We start from the raw sequence: 15,442 nt of genomic DNA on the forward strand, positions 1-15,442 counted from the left end.
TACCAACTGACCCCCTCTCCTCATCTCACCATGACCATTTATCAACTGACCCCCTCTCCTCTCCATCTCATCATGACCATTTACCAACTGGCCCCCTCTCCATCTAATCATGTCCATTTACCAACTGGCCCCCTCTCCATCTCATCATGACCATTTACCAACTGACCCCTCTCCATCTCAGCATGACCATTTACCAACTGACCCCCTCTCCATCTCATCATGACCATTTATCAACTGACCCCCTCTCCTCTCCATCTCATCATGACCATTTACCAACTGGCCCCCTCTCCATCTAATCATGTCCATTTACCAACTGGCCCCCTCTCCATCTCATCATGACCATTTACCAACTGACCCCCTCTCCATCTCATCATGTCCATTTACCAACTGACCCCCTCTCCATCTCATCATGACCATTTACCAACTGACCCCCTCTCCATCTCATCATGTCCATTTACCAACTGACCCCCTCTCCATCTCATCATGACCATTTACCAACTGACCCCCTCTTCATCTCATCATGACCATTTACCAACTGACCCCCTCTCCATCTCATCATGACCATTTACCAACTGACCCCCTCTCCATCTCATCATGACCATTTACCAACTGGCCCCCTCTCCATCTAATCATGTCCATTTACCAACTGGCCCCCTCTCCATCTCATCATGACCATTTACCAACTGACCCCTCTCCATCTCATCATGTCCATTTACCAACTGACCCCCTCTCCATCTCATCATGACCATTTACCAACTGACCCCCTCTCCATCTCATCATGTCCATTTACCAACTGACCCCCTCTCCATCTCATCATGACCATTTACCAACTGACCCCCTCTTCATCTCATCATGACCATTTACCAACTGACCCCCTCTCCATCTCATCATGACCATTTACCAACTGACCCCTCTCCATCTCATCATGACCATTTACCAACTGACCCCCTCTCCATCTCATCATGACCATTTACCAACTGGCCCCCTCTCCATCTCATCATGACCATTTACCAACTGGCCCCCTCTCCATCTCATCATGACCATTTACCAACTGGCCCCCTCTCCATCTCATCATGACCATTTACCAACAGATCCCCTCTCCATCTCAGTATAACCATTTACCAACTGACCCCCTCTCCATCTCATCATGACCATTTACCAACTGACCCCCTCTCCATCTCATCATGACCATTTACCAACTGACCCCCTCTCCATCTCATCATGACCATTTACCAACTGGCCCCCTCTCCATCTCATCATGACCATTTACCAACAGATCCCCTCTCCATCTCAGTATAACCATTTACCAACTGACCCCCTCTCCATCTCATCATGACCATTTACCAACTGACCCCCTCTCCATCTCATCATGACCATTTACCAACTGATCCCCTCTCCATCTCAGTATAACCATTTACCAACTGACCCCCTCTCCATCTCATCATGACCATTTACCAACTGACAAACATCCCTTTATCTCTATAATATAATATTATCTATTACATAATATAATAATAATATAATCTATTACAGACTTCCCCCCTTTCTTTCTTTCCCCCCCACACAAACCCTGAAATCACCTCCCCCTCTCCCCTGACACACACACACAAACCCTAAAATCACCTACCCCCCCCCCACACACACACACAAACCCTGAAATCACCTCCCCCTCTCCCCTGTCACACACACACAAACCCTGAAATCACCTTCCCCCCACACACACACACAAACCCTGAAATCACCTACCCCCTCCCCCCACACACACAAATCCTGAAATCGCCCACCCCCACATACACACACATACAAACCCTGAAACACCTACCCCCCTACCCCCCCACACACACACAAATCCTGAAATCACCTACCCCCCTACCCCCCCCCCCCACACACACACAAACCCTGAAATCACCTACCCCCCTCCCCCCACACACACAAATCCTGAAATCACCCACCCCCCCACACACACACACATACAAACCCTGAAACACCTACCCCCCACACACACACACAAATCCTGAAATCACCTACCCCCCCCCCCCCCCCACACACAAATCCTGAAATCACCCACCCCCACACACACACACACACATACAAACCCTGAAACACCTACCCCCTCCCCCCACACACAAACCCTGAAATCACCCCCCCACACACACACACACAACCCTGAAATCACCTGCCCCCCTCCACACAAACCCTGAAATCACCTACCCCCCCCCCCCACACACACACAAACCCTAAAATCACCAACCCCTCCCCCCTACCCCCCACACACAAACCCTGAAATCACCTACCCCCTCCACACACAAACCCTGAAATCACCTACCCCCTCCACACACAAACCCTGAAATCGCCTACCCCCTCTCCACACATACCCTGACATCACCTACCCCCTCCCCACACATACCCTGAAATCACCTACCCCCACACACATACCCTGAAATCACTTACCGCCCCCCCTCACACAAAACCTGTGATTCACCTACACCCTCCACACACACACAAACCCAAAAATCACTTAAACCCACCCAAAACCCTATAATGCTTGGCCCACCTTTGACTACGACCCTTAACCTCTAACCTCTAATCCCTGACCCCTAACCTACCCGGAGCACAGCTGTTGACCAGTGCCCCCAGTGCTCTGCCACTCTGCCAGTCTCTGCTGAAGTTGTGGATGGAGATCTCTGGGAGCTTGTTCTGGATCCAACCCAGAAGCCTCTGTTTCGGGGTCTTGTGCTGGCCGTCGCCCCCCTCCTCCTCCTCGTCCCACATGGGCATGGAGATGGAGTAGTGGAGGATCAAAGTCCACACCATGCCAAGGATCAGCTTCAGGTTACCATCCACTATGGCCTTGGAGTCTGGAGGAGAGACAGTAATATATAGGATCAGCTTCAGGTTACCATCCACTATGGCCTTGGAGTCTGGAGGAGAGACAGTAATATATAGGATCAGCTTCAGGTTACCATCCACTATGGCCTTGGAGTCTGGAGGAGAGACAGTAATATATAGGATCAGCTTCAGGTTACCATCCACTATGGCCTTGGAGTCTGGAGGAGAGACAGTAATATATAGGATCAGCTTCAGGTTACCATCCACTATGGCCTTGGAGTCTGGAGGAGAGACAGTAATATATAGGATCAGCTTCAGGTTGCCATCCACTATGGCCTTGGAGTCTGGAGGAGAGACAGTAATATATAGGATCAGCTTCAGGTTACCATCCACTATGGCCTTGGAGTCTGGAGGAGAGACAGTAATATATAGGATCAGCTTCAGGTTACCATCCACTATGGCCTTGGAGTCTGGAGGAGAGACAGTAATATATAGGATCAGCTTCAGGTTACCATCCACTATGGCCTTGGAGTCTGGAGGAAAGACAGTAATATATAGGATCAGCTTCAGGTTACCATCCACTATGGCCTTGGAGTCTGGAGGAGAGACAGTAATATATAGGATCAGCTTCAGGTTACCATCCACTATGGCCTTGGAGTCTGGAGGAGAGACAGTAATATATAGGATCAGCTTCAGGTTACCATCCACTATGGCCTTGGAGTCTGGAGGAAAGACAGTAATATATAGGATCAGCTTCAGGTTACCATCCACTATGGCCTTGGAGTCTGGAGGAGAGACAGTAATATATAGGATCAGCTTCAGGTTACCATCCACTATGGCCTTGGAGTCTGGAGGAGAGACAGTAATATATAGGATCAGCTTCAGGTTACCATCCACTATGGCCTTGGAGTCTGGAGGAGAGACAGTAATATATAGGATCAGCTTCAGGTTACCATCCACTATGGCCTTGGAGTCTGGAGGAGAGACAGTAATATATAGGATCAGCTTCAGGTTACCATCCACTATGGCCTTGGAGTCTGGAGGAGAGACAGTAATATATAGGATCAGCTTCAGGTTACCATCCACTATGGCCTTGGAGTCTGGAGGAGAGACAGTAATATATAGGATCAGCTTCAGGTTGCCATCCACTATGGCCTTGGAGTCTGGAGGAGAGACAGTAATATATAGGATCAGCTTCAGGTTGCCATCCACTATGGCCTTGGAGTCTGGAGGAGAGACAGTAATATATAGGATCAGCTTCAGGTTACCATCCACTATGGCCTTGGAGTCTGGAGGAGAGAGTAATCTAGGATCGTGGGGGATTGTGGTTGTAGGAAACTTTGAGAGAGGGTTGGGGTTATCACATCTGGCCGAGATTGGGAGTCCCATAGGGAATTGCACAATTGGCCCAGCGTCATCAGGGATTGGCTGGGGTAAGCGTCATTGTAAATTAGAATTTGATCTAAACTGACTTGCCCAGTTAAATAAAGGTTCAAAATGTTTAAAAAGATTGGTGATGGGGAGATCATAGACCAGCCCACACTGGTCTTTACACCCACACAGACCAGCCCACACTGGTCTTAACACCCACACAGACCAGCCCACACTGGTCTTAACACCCACACAGACCAGCCCACACTGGTCTTAACAACCACACAGACCAGCCCACACTGGTGAGGTCCTACCCCGAGGGGGGGGGGGGTTAAAACATGCCCCTAGGACAGGAAGAAGACTGCTCCTCATAGACAGGTCCTGCTGCTGAGTCCAGCCACCAAACATGGGTGGAATCCTGCAGCCCAGAAGCCAGCTATTCCCAGTAGGTGCCAGTGTTTCTGACCGGATCCTTATATGGACACAACACACTGACATCGACCACACCATGCCGCCTGGGTCCATACTTTGCGGATCTAATACTGTCTCAGCCTTCTCCACACTGCTAGGACCTAATACTGTCTCAGCCTTCTCCACACTGCTAGGACCTAATACTGTCTCAGCCTTCTCCACAACCACACTGCTAGGACCTAATACTGTCTCAGCCTTCTCCACTCTGCTAGGACCTAATACTGTCTCAGCCTTCTCCACACTGCTAGGACCTAATACTGTCTCAGCCTTCTCCACACTGCTAGGACCTAACACTGTCTCAGCCTTCTCCACACTGCTAGGGCCTAATACTGTCTCAGCCTTCTCCACACTGCTAGGGCCTAATACTGTCTCAGCCTTCTCCACACTGCTAGGACCTAATACTGTCTCAGCCTTCTCCACACTGCTAGGACCTAATACTGTCTCAGCCTTCTCCACACTGCTAGGACCTAATACTGTCTCAGCCTTCTCCACTCTGCTAGGACCTAATACTGTCTCAGCCTTCTCCACACTGCTAGGGCCTAATACTGTCTCAGCCTTCTCCACACTGCTAGGACCTAATACTGTCTCAGCCTTCTCCACACTGCTAGGACATAATACTGTCTCAGCCTTCTCCACACTGCTAGGACCTAATACTGTCTCAGCCTTCTCCACTCTGCTAGGACCTAATACTGTCTCAGCCTTCTCCACACTGCTAGGACCTAATACTGTCTCAGCCTTCTCCACTCTGCTAGGACCTAATACTGTCTCAGCCTTCTCCACACTGCTAGGGACTAATACTGTCTCAGCCTTCTCCACAACCACACTGCTAGGAACAAATACTGTCTCAGCCTTCTCCACACTGCTAGGGACTAATACTGTCTCAGCCTTCTCCACAACCACACTGCTAGGAACAAATACTGTCTAAGCCTTCTCCACACTGCTAGGACCTAATACTGTCTCAGCCTTCTCCACTCTGCTAGGGCCTAATACTGTCTCAGCCTTCTCCACTCTGCTAGGGCCTAATACTGTCTCAGCCTTCTCCACACTGCTAGGACCTAATACTGTCTCAGCCTTCTCCACTCTGCTAGGACCTAATACTGTCTCAGCCTTCTCCACACTGCTAGGACCTAATACTGTCTCAGCCTTCTCCACACTGCTAGGACCTAATACTGTCTCAGCCTTCTCCACTCTGCTAGGACCTAATACTGTCTCAGCCTTCTCCACACTGCTAGGACCTAATACTGTCTCAGCCTTCTCCACACTGCTAGGACCTAATACTGTCTCAGCCTTCTCCACAACCACACTGCTAGGACCTAATACTGTCTCAGCCTTCTCCACACTGCTAGGGCCTAATACTGTCTCAGCCTTCTCCACCACCACACTGCTAGGACCTAATACTGTCTCAGCCTTCTCCACACTGCTAGGACCTAATACTGTCTCAGCCTTCTCCACACTGCTAGGGCCTAATACTGTCTCAGCCTTCTCCACACTGCTAGGACCTAATACTGTCTCAGCCTTCTCCACACTGCTAGGACCTAATACTGTCTCAGCCTTCTCCACACTGCTAGGACCTAATACTGTCTCAGCCTTCTCCACTCTGCTAGGACCTAATACTGTCTCAGCCTTCTCCACAACCACACTGCTAGTACCTAATACTGTCTCAGCCTTCTCCACACTGCTAGGGCCTAATACTGTCTCAGCCTTCTCCACTCTGCTAGGACCTAATACTGTCTCAGCCTTCTCCACACTGCTAGGACCTAATACTGTCTCAGCCTTCTCCACTCTGCTAGGACCTAATACTGTCTCAGCCTTCTCCACTCTGCTAGGACCTAATACTGTCTCAGCCTTCTCCACACTGCTAGGGCCTAATACTGTCTCAGCCTTCTCCACTCTGCTAGGACCTAATACTGTCTCAGCCTTCTCCACACTGCTAGGGCCTAATACTGTCTCAGCCTTCTCCACACTGCTAGGACCTAATACTGTCTCAGCCTTCTCCACACTGCTAGGACCTAATACTGTCTCAGCCTTCTCCACACTGCTAGGACCTAATACTGTCTCAGCCTTCTCCACAACCACACTGCTAGGACCTAATACTGTCTCAGCCTTCTCCACTCTGCTAGGGCCTAATACTATCTCAGCCTTCTCCACACTGCTAGGACCTAATACTGTCTCAGCCTTCTCCACACTGCTAGGGCCTAATACTGTCTCAGCCTTCTCCACTCTGCTAGGACCTAATACTGTCTCAGCCTTCTCCACACTGCTAGGACCTAATACTGTCTCAGCCTTCTCCACACTGCTAGGGCCTAATACTGTCTCAGCCTTCTCCACTCTGCTAGGACCTAATACTGTCTCAGCCTTCTCCACACTGCTAGGACCTAATACTGTCTCAGCCTTCTCCACACTGCTAGGACCTAATAGTGTCTCAGCCTTCTCCACAACCACACTGCTAGTACCTAATACTGTCTCAGCCTTCTCCACACTGCTAGGGCCTAATACTGTCTCAGCCTTCTCCACACTGCTAGGGCCTAATACTGTCTCAGCCTTCTCCACTCTGCTAGGACCTAATACTGTCTCAGCCTTCTCCACTCTGCTAGGACCTAATACTGTCTCAGCCTTCTCCACACTGCTAGGGCCTAATACTGTCTCAGCCTTCTCCACACTGCTAGGACCTAATACTGTCTCAGCCTTCTCCACACTGCTAGGACATAATACTGTCTCAGCCTTCTCCACACTGCTAGGACCTAATACTGTCTCAGCCTTCTCCACTCTGCTAGGACCTAATACTGTCTCAGCCTTCTCCACACTGCTAGGACCTAATACTGTCTCAGCCTTCTCCACTCTGCTAGGACCTAATACTGTCTCAGCCTTCTCCACACTGCTAGGGACTAATACTGTCTCAGCCTTCTCCACAACCACACTGCTAGGAACAAATACTGTCTCAGCCTTCTCCACACTGCTAGGGACTAATACTGTCTCAGCCTTCTCCACAACCACACTGCTAGGAACAAATACTGTCTAAGCCTTCTCCACACTGCTAGGACCTAATACTGTCTCAGCCTTCTCCACTCTGCTAGGGCCTAATACTGTCTCAGCCTTCTCCACTCTGCTAGGGCCTAATACTGTCTCAGCCTTCTCCACACTGCTAGGACCTAATACTGTCTCAGCCTTCTCCACTCTGCTAGGACCTAATACTGTCTCAGCCTTCTCCACACTGCTAGGACCTAATACTGTCTCAGCCTTCTCCACACTGCTAGGACCTAATACTGTCTCAGCCTTCTCCACTCTGCTAGGACCTAATACTGTCTCAGCCTTCTCCACACTGCTAGGACCTAATACTGTCTCAGCCTTCTCCACACTGCTAGGACCTAATACTGTCTCAGCCTTCTCCACAACCACACTGCTAGGACCTAATACTGTCTCAGCCTTCTCCACACTGCTAGGGCCTAATACTGTCTCAGCCTTCTCCACCACCACACTGCTAGGACCTAATACTGTCTCAGCCTTCTCCACACTGCTAGGACCTAATACTGTCTCAGCCTTCTCCACACTGCTAGGGCCTAATACTGTCTCAGCCTTCTCCACACTGCTAGGACCTAATACTGTCTCAGCCTTCTCCACACTGCTAGGACCTAATACTGTCTCAGCCTTCTCCACACTGCTAGGACCTAATACTGTCTCAGCCTTCTCCACTCTGCTAGGACCTAATACTGTCTCAGCCTTCTCCACAACCACACTGCTAGTACCTAATACTGTCTCAGCCTTCTCCACACTGCTAGGGCCTAATACTGTCTCAGCCTTCTCCACTCTGCTAGGACCTAATACTGTCTCAGCCTTCTCCACACTGCTAGGACCTAATACTGTCTCAGCCTTCTCCACTCTGCTAGGACCTAATACTGTCTCAGCCTTCTCCACTCTGCTAGGACCTAATACTGTCTCAGCCTTCTCCACACTGCTAGGGCCTAATACTGTCTCAGCCTTCTCCACTCTGCTAGGACCTAATACTGTCTCAGCCTTCTCCACACTGCTAGGGCCTAATACTGTCTCAGCCTTCTCCACACTGCTAGGACCTAATACTGTCTCAGCCTTCTCCACACTGCTAGGACCTAATACTGTCTCAGCCTTCTCCACACTGCTAGGACCTAATACTGTCTCAGCCTTCTCCACAACCACACTGCTAGGACCTAATACTGTCTCAGCCTTCTCCACTCTGCTAGGGCCTAATACTATCTCAGCCTTCTCCACACTGCTAGGACCTAATACTGTCTCAGCCTTCTCCACACTGCTAGGGCCTAATACTGTCTCAGCCTTCTCCACTCTGCTAGGACCTAATACTGTCTCAGCCTTCTCCACACTGCTAGGACCTAATACTGTCTCAGCCTTCTCCACACTGCTAGGGCCTAATACTGTCTCAGCCTTCTCCACTCTGCTAGGACCTAATACTGTCTCAGCCTTCTCCACACTGCTAGGACCTAATACTGTCTCAGCCTTCTCCACACTGCTAGGACCTAATAGTGTCTCAGCCTTCTCCACAACCACACTGCTAGTACCTAATACTGTCTCAGCCTTCTCCACACTGCTAGGGCCTAATACTGTCTCAGCCTTCTCCACTCTGCTAGGACCTAATACTGTCTCAGCCTTCTCCACTCTGCTAGGACCTAATACTGTCTCAGCCTTCTCCACAACCACACTGCTAGGACCTAATACTGTCTCAGCCTTCTCCACTCTGCTAGGACCTAATACTGTCTCAGCCTTCTCCACACTGCTAGGACCTAATACTGTCTCAGCCTTCTCCACACTGCTAGGACCTAACACTGTCTCAGCCTTCTCCACACTGCTAGGGCCTAATACTGTCTCAGCCTTCTCCACACTGCTAGGGCCTAATACTGTCTCAGCCTTCTCCACACTGCTAGGACCTAATACTGTCTCAGCCTTCTCCACACTGCTAGGACCTAATACTGTCTCAGCCTTCTCCACACTGCTAGGACCTAATACTGTCTCAGCCTTCTCCACTCTGCTAGGACCTAATACTGTCTCAGCCTTCTCCACAACCACACTGCTAGTACCTAATACTGTCTCAGCCTTCTCCACACTGCTAGGGCCTAATACTGTCTCAGCCTTCTCCACTCTGCTAGGACCTAATACTGTCTCAGCCTTCTCCACACTGCTAGGACCTAATACTGTCTCAGCCTTCTCCACTCTGCTAGGACCTAATACTGTCTCAGCCTTCTCTACTCTGCTAGGACCTAATACTGTCTCAGCCTTCTCCACACTGCTAGGGCCTAATACTGTCTCAGCCTTCTCCACTCTGCTAGGACCTAATACTGTCTCAGCCTTCTCCACACTGCTAGGACATAATACTGTCTCAGCCTTCTCCACTCTACTAGGGCCTAATACTGTCTCAGCCTTCTCCACACTGCTAGGACCTAATACTGTCTCAGCCTTCTCCACTCTGCTAGGACCTAATACTGTCTCAGCCTTCTCCACACTGCTAGGACCTAATACTGTCTCAGCCTTCTCCACTCTGCTAGGACCTAATACTGTCTCAGCCTTCTCCACACTGCTAGGGCCTAATACTGTCTCAGCCTTCTCCACTCTGCTAGGACCTAATACTGTCTCAGCCTTCTCCACACTGCTAGGACCTAATACTGTCTCAGCCTTCTCCACTCTGCTAGGACCTAATACTGTCTCAGCCTTCTCCACACTGCTAGGGACTAATACTGTCTCAGCCTTCTCCACAACCACACTGCTAGGAACAAATACTGTCTAAGCCTTCTCCACACTGCTAGGACCTAATACTGTCTCAGCCTTCTCCACACTGCTAGGGACTAATACTGTCTCAGCCTTCTCCACAACCACACTGCTAGGAACAAATACTGTCTAAGCCTTCTCCACACTGCTAGGACCTAATACTGTCTCAGCCTTCTCCACTCTGCTAGGGCCTAATACTGTCTCAGCCTTCTCCACTCTGCTAGGACCTAATACTGTCTCAGCCTTCTCCACACTGCTAGGACCTAATACTGTCTCAGCCTTCTCCACACTGCTAGGACCTAATACTGTCTCAGCCTTCTCCACAACCACACTGCTAGTACCTAATAATGTCTCAGCCTTCTCCACTCTGCTAGGGCCTAATACTGTCTCAGCCTTCTCCACACTGCTAGGACCTAATACTGTCTCAGCCTTCTCCACTCTGCTAGGACCTAATACTGTCTCAGCCTTCTCCACAACCACACTGCTAGTACCTAATACTGTCTCAGCCTTCTCCACACTGCTAGGGCCTAATACTGTCTCAGCCTTCTCCACTCTGCTAGGACCTAATACTGTCTCAGCCTTCTCCACACTGCTAGGACCTAATACTGTCTCAGCCTTCTCCACTCTGCTAGGACCTAATACTGTCTCAGCCTTCTCTACTCTGCTAGGACCTAATACTGTCTCAGCCTTCTCCACACTGCTAGGGCCTAATACTGTCTCAGCCTTCTCCACTCTGCTAGGACCTAATACTGTCTCAGCCTTCTCCACACTGCTAGGACATAATACTGTCTCAGCCTTCTCCACTCTACTAGGGCCTAATACTGTCTCAGCCTTCTCCACACTGCTAGGACCTAATACTGTCTCAGCCTTCTCCACTCTGCTAGGACCTAATACTGTCTCAGCCTTCTCCACACTGCTAGGACCTAATACTGTCTCAGCCTTCTCCACTCTGCTAGGACCTAATACTGTCTCAGCCTTCTCCACACTGCTAGGGCCTAATACTGTCTCAGCCTTCTCCACTCTGCTAGGACCTAATACTGTCTCAGCCTTCTCCACACTGCTAGGACCTAATACTGTCTCAGCCTTCTCCACTCTGCTAGGACCTAATACTGTCTCAGCCTTCTCCACACTGCTAGGGACTAATACTGTCTCAGCCTTCTCCACAACCACACTGCTAGGAACAAATACTGTCTAAGCCTTCTCCACACTGCTAGGACCTAATACTGTCTCAGCCTTCTCCACACTGCTAGGGACTAATACTGTCTCAGCCTTCTCCACAACCACACTGCTAGGAACAAATACTGTCTAAGCCTTCTCCACACTGCTAGGACCTAATACTGTCTCAGCCTTCTCCACTCTGCTAGGGCCTAATACTGTCTCAGCCTTCTCCACTCTGCTAGGACCTAATACTGTCTCAGCCTTCTCCACACTGCTAGGACCTAATACTGTCTCAGCCTTCTCCACACTGCTAGGACCTAATACTGTCTCAGCCTTCTCCACAACCACACTGCTAGTACCTAATAATGTCTCAGCCTTCTCCACTCTGCTAGGGCCTAATACTGTCTCAGCCTTCTCCACACTGCTAGGACCTAATACTGTCTCAGCCTTCTCCACTCTGCTAGGACCTAATACTGTCTCAGCCTTCTCCACACTGCTAGGACCTAATACTGTCTCAGCCTTCTCCACACTGCTAGGACCTAATACTGTCTCAGCCTTCTCCACACTGCTAGGACCTAATACTGTCTCAGCCTTCTCCACTCTGCTAGGACCTAATACTGTCTCAGCCTTCTCCACTCTGCTAGGGTCTAATACTGTCTCAGCCTTCTCCACTCTGCTAGGACCTAATACTGTCTCAGCCTTCTCCACAACCACACTGCTAGGACCTAATACTGTCTCAGCCTTCTCCACTCTGCTAGGACCTAATACTGTCTCAGCCTTCTCCACAACCACACTGCTAGTACCTAATACTGTCTCAGCCTTCTCCACACTGCTAGGGCCTAATACTGTCTCAGCCTTCTCCACTCTGCTAGGACCTAATACTGTCTCAGCCTTCTCCACACTGCTAGGACCTAATACTGTCTCAGCCTTCTCCACTCTGCTAGGACCTAATACTGTCTCAGCCTTCTCCACTCTGCTAGGACCTAATACTGTCTCAGCCTTCTCCACACTGCTAGGGCCTAATACTGTCTCAGCCTTCTCCACTCTGCTAGGACCTAATACTGTCTCAGCCTTCTCCACACTGCTAGGACCTAATACTGTCTCAGCCTTCTCCACACTGCTAGGACCTAATACTGTCTCAGCCTTCTCCACTCTGCTAGGACCTAATACTGTCTCAGCCTTCTCCACTCTGCTAGGGTCTAATACTGTCTCAGCCTTCTCCACTCTGCTAGGACCTAATACTGTCTCAGCCTTCTCCACAACCACACTGCTAGGACCTAATACTGTCTCAGCCTTCTCCACACTGCTAGGGCCTAATACTGTCTCAGCCTTCTCCACCACCACACTGCTAGGACCTAATACTGTCTCAGCCTTCTCCACACTGCTAGGACCTAATACTGTCTCAGCCTTCTCCACACTGCTAGGGCCTAATACTGTCTCAGCCTTCTCCACACTGCTAGGACCTAATACTGTCTCAGCCTTCTCCACACTGCTAGGACCTAATACTGTCTCAGCCTTCTCCACACTGCTAGGACCTAATACTGTCTCAGCCTTCTCCACTCTGCTAGGACCTAATACTGTCTCAGCCTTCTCCACAACCACACTGCTAGTACCTAATACTGTCTCAGCCTTCTCCACACTGCTAGGGCCTAATACTGTCTCAGCCTTCTCCACTCTGCTAGGACCTAATACTGTCTCAGCCTTCTCCACACTGCTAGGGCCTAATACTGTCTCAGCCTTCTCCACTCTGCTAGGACCTAATACTGTCTCAGCCTTCTCCACACTGCTAGGGCCTAATACTGTCTCAGCCTTCTCCACTCTACTAGGGCCTAATACTGTCTCAGCCTTCTCCACACTGCTAGGACCTAATACTGTCTCAGCCTTCTCCACACTGCTATGGCCTAATACTGTCTCAGCCTTCTCCACTCTACTAGGGCCTAATACTATCTCAGCCTTCTCCACACTGCTAGGACCTAATACTGTCTCAGCCTTCTCCACACTGCTAGGACCTAATAGTGTCTCAGCCTTCTCCACAACCACACTGCTAGTACCTAATACTGTCTCAGCCTTCTCCACTCTGCTAGGGCCTAATACTATCTCAGCCTTCTCCACACTGCTAGGACCTAATACTGTCTCAGCCTTCTCCACACTGCTAGGACCTAATAGTGTCTCAGCCTTCTCCACAACCACACTGCTAGTACCTAATACTGTCTCAGCCTTCTCCACACTGCTAGGGCCTAATACTGTCTCAGCCTTCTCCACTCTGCTAGGACCTAATACTGTCTCAGCCTTCTCCACTCTGCTAGGACCTAATACTGTCTCAGCCTTCTCCACAACCACACTGCTAGGACCTAATACTGTCTCAGCCTTCTCCACACTGCTAGGACCTAACACTGTCTCAGCCTTCTCCACACTGCTAGGGCCTAATACTGTCTCAGCCTTCTCCACACTGCTAGGGCCTAATACTGTCTCAGCCTTCTCCACACTGCTAGGACCTAATACTGTCTCAGCCTTCTCCACACTGCTAGGACCTAATACTGTCTCAGCCTTCTCCACACTGCTAGGACCTAATACTGTCTCAGCCTTCTCCACTCTGCTAGGACCTAATACTGTCTCAGCCTTCTCCACAACCACACTGCTAGTACCTAATACTGTCTCAGCCTTCTCCACACTGCTAGGGCCTAATACTGTCTCAGCCTTCTCCACTCTGCTAGGACCTAATACTGTCTCAGCCTTCTCCACACTGCTAGGACCTAATACTGTCTCAGCCTTCTCCACTCTGCTAGGACCTAATACTGTCTCAGCCTTCTCTACTCTGCTAGGACCTAATACTGTCTCAGCCTTCTCCACACTGCTAGGGCCTAATACTGTCTCAGCCTTCTCCACTCTGCTAGGACCTAATACTGTCTCAGCCTTCTCCACACTGCTAGGACATAATACTGTCTCAGCCTTCTCCACTCTACTAGGGCCTAATACTGTCTCAGCCTTCTCCACACTGCTAGGACCTAATACTGTCTCAGCCTTCTCCACTCTGCTAGGACCTAATACTGTCTCAGCCTTCTCCACACTGCTAGGACCTAATACTGTCTCAGCCTTCTCCACTCTGCTAGGACCTAATACTGTCTCAGCCTTCTCCACACTGCTAGGGCCTAATACTGTCTCAGCCTTCTCCACTCTGCTAGGACCTAATACTGTCTCAGCCTTCTCCACACTGCTAGGACCTAATACTGTCTCAGCCTTCTCCACTCTGCTAGGACCTAATACTGTCTCAGCCTTCTCCACACTGCTAGGGACTAATACTGTCTCAGCCTTCTCCACAACCACACTGCTAGGACCTAATACTGTCTCAGCCTTCTCCACACTGCTAGGAACAAATACTGTCTAAGCCTTCTCCACACTGCTAGGACCTAATACTGTCTCAGCCTTCTCCACACTGCTAGGGACTAATACTGTCTCAGCCTTCTCCACAACCACACTGCTAGGAACAAATACTGTCTAAGCCTTCTCCACACTGCTAGGACCTAATACTGTCTCAGCCTTCTCCACTCTGCTAGGGCCTAATACTGTCTCAGTCTTCTCCACTCTGCTAGGACCTAATACTGTCTCAGCCTTCTCCACACTGCTAGGACCTAATACTGTCTCAGCCTTCTCCACACTGCTAGGACCTAATACTGTCTCAGCCTTCTCCACAACCACACTGCTAGTACCTAATAATGTCTCAGCCTTCTCCACTCTGCTAGGGCCTAATACTGTCTCAGCCTTCTCCACACTGCTAGGACCTAATACTGTCTCAGCCTTCTCCACAACCACACTGCTAGTACCTAATACTGTCTCAGCCTTCTCCACACTGCTAGGGCCTAATACT

At 50.0% G+C, this 15,442-nt stretch overlaps 1 protein-coding gene across 1 annotated transcript in view; it reads right to left on the minus strand.

Annotated features, from left to right (window-relative positions):
* Positions 1-15,442, minus strand: part of flna (filamin A, alpha (actin binding protein 280)) — a 216,810-nt gene that overhangs the window by 135,661 nt on the left and 65,707 nt on the right. Inside the window, exon 3 of the mRNA XM_064921966.1 lies at positions 2,607-2,858. Coding sequence (XP_064778038.1) covers positions 2,607-2,858 — 252 coding nt within the window. The remainder of the gene's footprint in view (positions 1-2,606; positions 2,859-15,442) is intronic.

The sequence above is a fragment of the Oncorhynchus masou genome, chromosome 18 (assembly GCF_036934945.1).
Source record: "Oncorhynchus masou masou isolate Uvic2021 chromosome 18, UVic_Omas_1.1, whole genome shotgun sequence".
Taxonomy (NCBI): Eukaryota; Metazoa; Chordata; class Actinopteri; order Salmoniformes; family Salmonidae; genus Oncorhynchus; species Oncorhynchus masou.